The sequence below is a fragment of the Hetaerina americana genome, unplaced genomic scaffold (genome assembly GCF_022747635.1).
Source record: "Hetaerina americana unplaced genomic scaffold, ioHetAmer1.1.p SCAF_113, whole genome shotgun sequence".
In the NCBI taxonomy this organism is placed as follows: Eukaryota; Metazoa; Arthropoda; class Insecta; order Odonata; family Calopterygidae; genus Hetaerina; species Hetaerina americana.
Window position 1 is genome coordinate 480,171 of NW_027286215.1, and position 11,800 is coordinate 491,970.

At 40.6% G+C, this 11,800-nt stretch overlaps 1 protein-coding gene across 1 annotated transcript in view; it reads left to right on the plus strand.

Annotated features, from left to right (window-relative positions):
* fry (Protein furry) overlaps nt 1-9,230 on the plus strand; it is a 120,504-nt gene extending 111,274 nt beyond the window's left edge. Inside the window, exons 54-57 of the mRNA XM_071582478.1 lie at nt 447-644; nt 2,350-2,618; nt 2,879-2,967; nt 8,788-9,230. Of these exons, the coding sequence (XP_071438579.1) occupies nt 447-644; nt 2,350-2,618; nt 2,879-2,967; nt 8,788-9,230 (999 nt within the window). The remainder of the gene's footprint in view (nt 1-446; nt 645-2,349; nt 2,619-2,878; nt 2,968-8,787) is intronic.
* Nucleotides 9,231-11,800: the final 2,570 nt, after the last annotated feature.

Consider the following 11,800-nt stretch of genomic DNA (forward strand, 5'->3'; position numbering starts at 1 on the left):
TATAAAAGTATTTTTAGGTACTATTATTGGGGCATGGAAAAGGTTATGCATTTAAAAAACTTAATAATTCTACTTTTGCCTTTGAATTGAGACCCTTATAATTAGCATGTATGTGATGTTTTCTTGTGATTGTTTGTCAGCAATAGTTTCTATGATCTAGGTAAATTTGGTGTATTGCATATTTCTTCTTTTGGAAAAACTTACGCAATGAAGTGACCCTGATCACATATGTGCATTCCTATCATCAGTGCCGTTAATGCCAGTGCCTCGTGATCAATTACTCGTTTATATTTCGGGCAGCATTCACAACTTTCCTGCACACAATAATCTTTCAATCATGCTTCTATTTTCTTGAGGCATTCCTCGCTAAAATGTTCCTGAATGTGTTGGAAAATCTGTGAAATCCACTTCCTCTGTTTTATTTGGTGATTGTTTTCCTCCATCAGGGTCTCCGTGCTGCCAAGGCAGTGTGCAGATCGCACAGGTCTTTGGATGCAACGGCTGTTGCTGATGGGGAAGCTTCGGAAGCTTGGAGGGTGGAGTTGGGGAAAGTTCTGTACAAGCTTCTCTTCCAACTTTTACTTCTCGTTGAGGCATCATGGAAGTCCATAGCCACTCTCATTTCAACTGCTGGAAGATTCCAGGTATGCTTCAGGGAGCGTGTGGGAAGATTGCGCGAAAGAAACGTTGATGAAGCTGGGGACTTCCAATTTCCTTGTCAAAACCAACAGTTGGAAGTGTGCACCAATTAAGTTAAACTGAAGGAAAGTCACCAATAAATGGTGCACATTTCATCCACTTATAATCCTGAATAAATTGATTTTATATTTTTCGTCAAGTACTTTCACTGTTTGTTGATCTATTTTTTGGTGCATTTGGAGGATGAAAGGTAAAATTTTCATGAAAGTCATTTAAAACTTTGTACGAGTTTAATTTGTTGTTGTCAACAGCGTAAGGTACTCAGGATATGGGACTCATTGAAGGTGCAGATTTTGCTGAGTTAATCTTGTCTAGTTTGTCAGAGTTCAATGGATGTGCCCAGTCATCAAAATCATTCGAAGATTCAGTGTCCAAATATTTTTGTTGGCTATGATTTTTTATGTGGTTCTAATCATGTACAATGGACTGCGAAGCATGATTTTAAGGGGCTGGAATTCTGGGAATGATAACCGGTAAAATAGAAATTAGAAGATAGGAAGTCATTGCTACGTCAAAGGCTATGTCACGCCAAGATGAAAAAAATATTAGGAATGATATCTGTGATGACAAAAGGGAATGAGATCACTTATGATCACTAGATATTTGGGAGAAATGTCGAAAAGGAATTTCAGAAAGTATTTTGCAAATTTAAAAGATGAGCAGAAAATTTGAAAGAGAATTCAAAAGCATTTTGATGGTACATCAGAGAGGTTCAGGGAAATAAGTCAACTGTTTATTCAATCAAAAATGATGAAGGCAAAATAGTAACCAGCAGTTTAGAAAAGGTTAACTTATTAAATTCCTTCTTTCAAATCATCTTCACCAATGCATCACCAAATATGTCCGATAGCTTACGAAATGATGCTCACCAACGGATGGCAATGATTGGAATCTCATTTTGTGGAACAGAATGTCTGCTGAAAAGTATTGAGACTAATAAATCCTCCGGACCTGATCAAATACCTGCTCAGGAACTAGCATTGTAAATTACGCCGCGTCTAGGAATCATATTGAAGAAGTCACCAGTGGATCTCAAGGTTCCCAGAGAATGGAAAATGGCTGACGTAGCACCAATGTATGAAAACAGAGACAAGGAAGAATGGAGCAATCACAGGCCTATTTCCGTCTCATCCATTTCATGCAAGGTCATGGAACACGCAAGTATAGTCGCTAGTTCAATCGAGAGACTCCTCGATAGTCAGAATTTATTGATGAAAAGTCAACATGGTTGCCCAAAGGGTAGGTTTTCCCTGCGAGGTATGACTTGTGCCTTTTGGTCACGATGTCTAGAAAATTGCATGGGGTGTAAGAAAAAGGGTGTAAATGGCAGGAACACGTGAATTCCAATGATGCAAATATGCGTTTGGCTGTAAATGGATTTGCGTTAATGGATTTCTATTTTTTATAAAATGTGTCAATATCCAGGCATCAAGTTTTGGGTACTTACTAATGTTCAATAAATGCTCGCGGTAGTTAAAGTATTTCTGTGAAATTCAACGGTTTTAATGTATGTTGTCTACTTGATGTGATGCAAAGGTATGAGTGTTGTTGTTGGTGGGAGGGAGGGAGGCATCCTACTTGAATTTGCCGCTTGTGTCCACCCAACGCGTCCTTGAATGGTCAGTGTGCTCTTGTTCTCTCTCTGCGCAGCTGCAGGACATGTCTGGAGAGCTGGCGGTGGTGAAGGCGCGGCTGGGGAAGGCGGGCGAGGAGATGGAGGAGGGAGGGGGGGAGGAGGAGGACTACGAGGAGGAGGAGGAGGACTTTGAGGAGGAGGAGAGCGAGAGCGTGAGCATGGGGGATGAGGAGGTGGAGCCACTCGAGCCCCCGGAGGAAGACGAGGAGGAGGCCAGGGCCCTCGCCAGGCTCATCAGGGCCGGCAAGTGGCGCTTGGCCCTGGTGCACGTCCACAGGCACAGGTACTCCACCAAAAAATCAAATGTGCAGTGCATGTTTCATTGTTGCGCGTGGAAGGAAGGAAAGACGGTCTCTGTGGAGCATTCCTTTGAAAGTTCGCTCGTCAAAGTGGAATCCATGTTGAATTTAGTTCTTAATAGCTAAAGTTAATTTTCAGGAGTTTTTAATTTCGTTGTTTGTGTGAAGTACCTTCAAGTCAATGTTTGTGATTCTGATTTCATATTCTTGTTTGTTGCAATTATCTTTTCTTTTCTTCTTTCAGGGACATCTGGTCCGATGAATGTTTTGCAGAAGATGATGTTTCTCTTGCTCTCAATGTTTATGCTTTGCGTCTAGTTCGAGAAAAGCGAGGTGAGCATATATACGAATTTTTGGAAGTGGGAATATTCAATTTTTCTGAGGTCATCAAATAACACCAATGGAATTATTTCAGTAATTACAATTCAATGTTTTGAAACTTTCAGTAAAATTATCAATTTTTAATCTCTGCTAGCTATTTTTTGTTTTTTTTTGTATTGTGAGAATACTATTATGGACATTATTACCTTCAAGATATTGAAAATTTGTAAAGGATTTCACTGCATCCGATAAATGTCTTCATTTGAGCGTGTCACCGCCGGGAAAATGTTGACAAGTGCAAGTATGCACCAGGAAGTAAACTACTCTCATAAAAGGTTGAGTATTATTGTTTCCTTTGATGAAGTTTTCTCTTTGGGTCTTCCACCGGGTGGAAGGGGTTCCATGTTGGCCGACGTTTCGATGCCCGACTCGTGCATCAGGGATGATGATTGCCACTCGGTTTGTGGCCGCCTTATATACATTTGGCACGCTCCGATTCAGGTGACTTCTGATTGGTCCGACGACCAAGGGGAGCCTCCTGATTGGTCGCCGGGTCGTAGTGCTTTACTCCTTTCTCGTCTCGCCTCCAATAGCACAGGTTTCCACGTGTGGCTGAGGGAATAGCCGGAATCCCTGTTGAAATTCCGTCCTGCCATTCTAATTTCAATGAATTCCTTGATAATGCGGTCCCAGTGACCACTGGCGCGGGCAAGTAGCTTGGTCCCGTTGAAATCAATTGCGTGGTCCTTCCCGTTGCTGTGCTCAGCGATGGCTGATTTTTCCACCTGCCCTAGTCGTACATGTCTTTCATGTTCCTTTAACCTCGCCTCGATGGTCCGCCCTGTCTCTCCAATGTAGACCTCCCCGCAGGCACACGGGACTTGGTTTATGCCCGGGGTCTTTAAGCCGATTGGGTCCTTCGCTCTGATCACCGAGTTTCTGATTTTCCCCATTGGTTCATGGATTGCCTCGATTTAATGCCTCGCCAGTACCCTGGATATTTTCCCGGGGATCGAGGCGACGTACGGCAAGCAGGCCCTGGCTAATGGCTTTTCTTTTTCCTCCGCTGTGCATGGTTGCGGGTCAAAGGACCTATTTAGGGCCAAGGAGATTTCGCGTGTACCATACCCATTCTGGAGGAAGGTGGTTTCCAGGTGGTTAATCTCCTCCGGTGAGCTATTTTTGTCGGCGATGACCCTGGATCGTTGGAAGAGTGTGTTCAGCACTGCTCACATTTGGGTTGGGTGGTGGTGGCTGTTTCCATTGAGGTACAGCCCCGTGTGCGTTGGCTTCCTATACACACTATGTCTGAGTAGAAATGAGAAGCAAAATGCAGCAAATGAGTGAATGACAGTATGCCATCAAATTTTGTGTTGGACTGGGGAATCGGGTACGGAGACGTTGGGCATAATTCGCCAAGTGTTCAAGGATGAAAGCATGTCACATAATGCAGTTTTTAAGTGGCACAACTCTTCAAAGGTGGCCGAGAGAGTGTGGAAGATGAGCCCCGCAATGGACAGCCTTCGACTTCAAGAACCAACTGCAATGCATCTATATGATTGCAGGTCATATTGGCATTGATGAGATGACATTGAACACCATTATCGCTGAAAATTTGGTGATGCGAAAGGCCATCCCAAAGGTCCTTGAGGCTGTAAGTTAACCGACTACCTGACGGAAAACGGCATCGCGATAATTCCCCAACCCCCTCACAGTCCAGACTTGATACCAGCAGACTATTTTCTATTTGAAAAAGTGGAATTCTCACTTAAAGGAACTACCGTGGGACCCTAAGTGCCAGAAAAGAAGCTTGCCTGCATGCCCCCAAGGGACTGCTTGCCTGCATGCCCCAAAGGACTGCACACATTTAGATAAAGCTCCAGCTTGTGCCAATTGCCAGTTAGCGAAAATAGAAGATATATCCCACAAAGCAAACGACCATGCATGCAGCGTCTACCAGAGGCGACTTCGGAATCTAATTGAGACCATCGACTATGGAACCGAATAAAAACTGCTTGAATATAGCTCAAATAAATCTTCAACGGGCTAAAACACCAACTGATGAAATCAGAATGGTAAGGGAGCAACTAGCCGTTGACATATTCCTGGTCCAAGAACCGTATACGTGCAAACCACCCAAGAACCACTGGATCCTTCCGGGACAAGGGCTGAAGACGAGAATCATCCCTACAAGACCCGTATCAAGACCCTTGGCCGCAATAATTGTGTTCAACGAAGACCTGGATCTTTTGGAAATAAGTAGCTTCACTGATGAGTACATAGCGGTAGCAGAATTAAGATCAACCTCAGAATCCTTTATCCTAGTAAGTGCCTACTTCCCACCAAGCCAAGATATCCTACCTTTTCTATTCCAACTCCAAGCTATAGTTGAAAAATTTAAGCACAAACAAATTATTATATCCATGGACTCGAATGCGAAGAGCGAAACTTGGTTCAACCCAGCAACAGACTCCAAAGGAACCAACTCGAAGACCTCATTTCATCATCCAACTTATTTATATTAAATGAACCCGGCGAACCGCAGACATTCCATAGCTTGAACGGATCCTCTAACATCGACTTAACTCTGATCAGCGCATCATTCCTGGGAAAAGTCAGAACATGGAAGGTCATAGAAGACTAGATCACGAGTGACCACAGACTAATCACCTTTAACATTAGAAACAATAAAAACACACCACTTCCACAAATTAGATTCAACTTTGGAAGCACAAATTGGGAAAAATTCAATGGAAAATTTCTAAATAAATTAACCATCATCGATAGAGAATTACTATGGACCCCAACAACTGAGCATATTGACCTCCGCATAGACAGATTAACTACAGCAATAAAAGAAACCATGAATGAAATCATACCAAAATACACTAAAACGGAAAACCAACACCCCTGGTGGACCGTGAAGCTGGAACACTTGAAAGCGAAGGTCAATAAACTTCGTTCCGAATACCAGAAAGGTATTACGGAAGACAAAAATATCCTAAGAAGTAGATGCAAGGCCAAACTAAAGGAATATAAACTTAAAGTGAAAGAGTCTAAAAACAAATCCTGGGAGAAGTTCAGCTCCCGAAACCTCGAAGAAAATGCCTGGGGATTCATTTATAAATTGTTCTCGGAAAAAATGAAGCTACCAACCATCCAAGGGACTACCCTCAGGGACGACGGAAGCATCCCTTTGTTGGAGGAAAAAATCAAGCTATCCCTTGACTCTCTGCTTCCGGATGACACATTCGACAACAAGGAGCACGAGCAAATCAGGAAGGAATCTAAAATGATCCCCGAGTCTGAAAAACTTGATCCATTCACGGAAGAAGAAGTTCTCCATGCAATTGGTCAGATTAAACCGAAAAAAGCACCTGGACATGACCAAATCCACGGCCTTGTTATCAAAAAACTTGTTAACAACATAACAAGTTTTCTAGCAAATGTTTACAACGACTGTCTGCTGCTATCATACTTCCCCGACACTTGGAAATCAGGGACCCTACATGCAATTTTAAAATCAAAAGAAAAAGACCACGCAGATTCAAGCTCTTTTCGTCCTATCACACTCCTACCTGACCTAGGGAAAATATTTGAAAGATTAATTAAAGAGAGAATACAAATAATTCACGAGGACACGCTATATCATCCTAATCAATATGGCTTCAGGAAAAACCGAAGTACATCAGACGCAATCAAGGCCCTCTTAAATAACTTAAATAATCAAAGCAAATATACATTAGTAGTTTTCATTGACATAAAAGGTGCATTTGACTCTGTTTGGTGGCCTTCTGTCCTTCAGGAGCTGAAAACACTAAAAATTCCTTCGAACCTAACCAGACTCTTTTCAAATTACTTTACAAATAGACAGGTCGTATACAAAATGAAAACTATCTCAACAAAGAAAATCCTCACCAGGGGCTGCCCACAAGGATCTGTTTTGGGTCCGTTAATGTGGAACCTTATTACTAACCAGATCTTAAGGAAAGAATTCCCCATAGGATGTAGATTAATAGCTTTTGATGATGATATGGCTTTGTCTATTGAAGCTAACTCAAGAGCTAAAATGGAGCAGCTGACAAAAAGTTGTATTGGACAAATAGAACAATGGGCAATAGTTAATAAATTGGTAATTTCAACAACCAAGACAGAATACATGGTCTTCGGAAATAAAATGTCTAGGAACCCCACTGTCAAAATCTACAATAGCAATATCCGACGCACACCATCTTTTAAGTATTTGGGCATCGTTTTAGACGAAAAATTAACTTATCAGGCCCACATTAATTTCATAGCCAGCAAAACCAAAAAAATTTTTCAAGCTGCCCGTAGGTATTGCAAAACTAATTTTGGAACGGACTCCCTTCAATTGATATACAAAGCTGTAGCAATACCCATTGTTACCTACGGCTGCTCCATTTGGGGTCACAAGGTTAACTACAGCAGAATCGAAAGGAAACTTAGAGAAGCACAAAGACCCTGCCTCTTAGCAATTAGCAAAGGTTACTCGACAATCAGCACGGACGCACTATGTTTAATTACCGGACAACCACCTCTAAAATATGAGGTTATGGAGAGAATTAGCATAACCGAAGTCAAATCGGGCCAAGGCACAAAATACTTGCACTCCAAAATCGAACACAATCACGCCCTAAGCAAAAAACAATTAAAAGAAATACTCAGGGAACAAACAATTCATCAGTGGAATAAAGACAGGCTGAATTCCGATAAGGGTATTCACACTAAAGAAATATTCCCAGACGTCATTGAAAGGCTAAATATAAAATTCAAGCTAACTAAGAAAGCGACGCAACTCCTATCAGGGCATGGAAATTTTGGACACCACCTCAATAGAATAGGAAAATCAAGGGCTAATCTATGCATGTAGTACCTGCCTGACAGAAGACACCGCTAAGCATAGAATAGAGGAGTGCCTACAGTATGAAAAACCCAGGCATGAAATTTGGCACAGCATGACTTGTAAGAAAACCAAGATGCGTGAGATTGTGCTATTTTGCCTTAAGCATAACAACGACCAATTATTTAAAATGGTGCAATGAAATTTGATAATTATAGTGACATTTGAAGTTGGTAAATTAAATGCTTGATAAAACTAGTAATTGTATTGCTCGTTTATTGTGTAAATAAAATTGTATGTAATTGCTATTTTAAGTTAACGTGTACTATTTTGCCTCGTGTACGATCAGGAAAAAAAAATCTTGTATGACTCTGTAAACTGAAGTGTTATCATAGAATAATATATTTATTTCTTGTAATAATTATTATCTCTAATTGTACTAAATTTGGGTTGTACATTACTTCTGTATTTTAATACTACTGTATCATCTTGTTTGATATTTCTTTTTCTCATATTGTGTAATTGATGTTAATTATATCAGAACACAAAAGGGGGATTAAGCGAGAGCAGGAACCCCCTCAACATATCATGCTATATTTCTGTATGCTATTCTTTTTTGTATTTGCTTCCGCAATAAAAAAAAGGAAAGTTGTGATTGAGGAAACTCCTTCATCACCTTTCCTTATTATTATTATTATTAAAAAAAAAAATGCCCCCAAGGACCTTCCAGGATCCGCCCACCAGGGAGGGAGCCTTTGAGTCATGGACGGAAGTGTGTTGATGCTCAAGGGATGTACTCGGAAGGATTTTGAGGCATTGCAGCAATATCTGAAATGAATTTATTTTTCAGAAACTTTACCCAATGCATTTTGTACAAACCTTGTGGTGTTTTCTTCAACAGAGAAATTTTCCAGAATGAATACAGAAATTGGGTCCATTTCCTTCTTGATTTTTTCGCCTCATTTTTTCAGATGCCTTTGTGGTGAGCTGTCCCGAGAGGGAAGTTCCTGAGCTGGCCACCCAGCTGAAGGAGTCGCTGCTGTTGGTTCTGGGATCGATAAAAGGCCTTGAAGGGCGCGTGGGCAAGAGAGGTGCCCTGGGACCCCTGGGAAGGGAGGGCGGGGTGCTGAGGCGCAGGTTGCCCAGGGGCGGAAGGGGCCTCGAGAGGAGGGGGCGGGTGGGGGAGGTCGGGGGTGGGGCAGGGGGGGTGCTGTTGCGTAGGAGGGGTGGAGCGCAGGCCCCCGTGGCCGGGAGCGGCGGAGCGGGAGGAGGTGGGATGAGGACGGGGGCCGACGGCACGCAGCCGCCCAATGAGATGGAATACGAGGAGGAGGGGGAGGAGGGGGACGGAGATGACGAGGAGGATGAAACCGACTTGGCCGCCAACCGTACTGAGAAGTCCGAGGGCTCTTAAGAAACAGCAGCGTCGGCCAAAGCAGTGCTCTTTTCACGTGTTGCAAAGTAGTTTTTTTTTTGAATCTCAGTGCACCACCGCCATTTGCTTTTTCCAACCAAGGGCCTCTAATAAAATATTCTCTTCTTTTGGCGTGGGTTTCCATGCACACTGGGAGATCCAGCGTCCCGAGGGCCTCTCCCTCGGCTGCACACAGAGCAGCGCACCTTTCTTGTGGACGTTTATAGTCTCCGGGTTGCTCGTTCTGGCGAGTTGTCCCTCTTTAGTTTTAGTCATTTCCTTCAATGCAGAGATGAGGATATGCATATCGTGTGTTGCGGCGTACACCTTTGATGATCCAATAAGCTGCTTGCCATGCGCATTTCCCGGTGCCGTAATCAGTGGTGTGGTGATGATTGCACTTCTTCTCTTAGTCCAAGGCGATCCACTTTGGATTGCAAGTCTGCTTTGCTACGGTTCGTTCATCCTTCGAAGGGTAGTCGGGTGGTGAGCATTTTTCGAGATGGTAGTTGGTGCGGTGAGGATAGGTGTTTGTACCTTGGGGATAACTAGTGTTTAACCCTTGCGTGTATTATTAAGGTGTTCAGAATTTTTCAAATGGTGAGCCATGATTTCATTTCTCAGAGACTGAAAGGGCAAACAAAGTGGGCACTTATGTGTTGGGGTCATCGTTACTCTGGTGCTCTTTCTTCAAACTAAAGGCTGAACAATAAGACTGATGGGGAACAGCTGATCTGTTGGCATTGGTGGACTTATTATTATTATTATTATTATTATTTAATCGACGTGACTTTTATTGCTGATGATTATTGTTTTGTCGGAAAGAGTGGGTGAATGTGTTGTCTATTTATCGACTGGGAGAAGAGACGATTTAATTGTGATTATCATGAAGAAATGAATGGCTTTTGCTGTGTTCTCTGTTCTGTTTCAGTGAAAATATGACTGTGTTTGTTTACTTGAATCCCGAAATCTTTGTGTGCACACTCGATGAAATATTAGGAAGAATACCATTTTGTTGCAATGATAATTAGGAGTTTCCTCTAAGGGACATAATTGTGATTTATGTTACGTTTTTGAGAGGGCGCACATTCATATATTTTATTGCATTGTAGGAAAGGGCGATGTTTTAAAAATGTCATTGTTATTGCTTTCTCTTAATGTTGTTCTTTTTTTTGTGTAAATTGAATGTAGGAACTGTGTTGAATAATAAATGAGAAAGGATTCATTGAATGACTTTGTCATTACTTAGGGAGTTACATTCTTGGAGTATTGCCCTTATTCGAACCACTTGAGTGGCAAGTGGTGGGTTGCCCTTAGAGGGAGGCTGGAGGAGGAGAGAAGTGTCAGGGTTTCAAGTGCTCATAATTATGATTTATTTAGCTGGAAGATCATGAGAAAAAGAAATTTGCACTTTTCCACACTATATATATATATATATATATATATATATATATATATATATATATATATATATATATACACACATATATGTATATATACATATAAACATATATATATATGTATATACATGCATATATATATATATATATATATATATATATATACATACATATATGTATATATACATATAAACATATATATATATATGTATATATACATATAAACATATATATATATATGTATATACATGCATATATATATATATATATATATATATATATATACATACATATATGTATATATACATATAAACATATATATATATATGTATATATACATATAAACATATATATATATGTATATACATGCATATATATATATATATATATATATATATATATATATATATATATATATATATATATACATACATATATGTATATATACATATAAACATATATATATATATATGTATATACTTGCATATATATATACATATACACATACATATATATATACATATACACACATATATATATATATAATATATATAATTTTTTCTTTTTTTCAGTCTCACTTGAAAAAGGCCTGTGAGAGGGCCTTTTAAATGTTGCTATTCTATTCTATTTGTGTTATGTTGTGTCAGCCCATTATTGTACCGCTCGTGTGAGTTTTTCCGTACAATCGTTTTATATATTGAGATAGAAAGGGCATTAAGGGAGATGAAACTAAAAAAGGCCGTGGGGATAGATAACATTCCCGTGGAACTTTTAAAATGCTTAGGAAAATGTGGGAGGAAGAGGCTATATGGGCTGATCCGTAGTATCTATGAGGAGGGAATCTGGCCGGAAGACTTTGTGAAATCAGTGTTAGTTCCTATTCCGAAAAAGGTAAAGGCTACATCATGTGAGGACTACAGGGCAATAAGTTTGATATCCCACGCAGATGAAGTTATTCTCAGGATCATAAAGAAAAGGATAGAGAGTAGGGCAAATGATTACTTAGGGGATGACCAGTTTGGGTTTAGGAAGGGGAAAGGTACGCGTGATGCCATTGCAGTAATGAGATTATTAATCAAGAGGAATATAGAACACAACCAGGAGGTATTTACCTGTTTCGTAGATTTCGAAAAAGCGTTTGATAGAGTGAATTGGGAAAACTAATGAGTA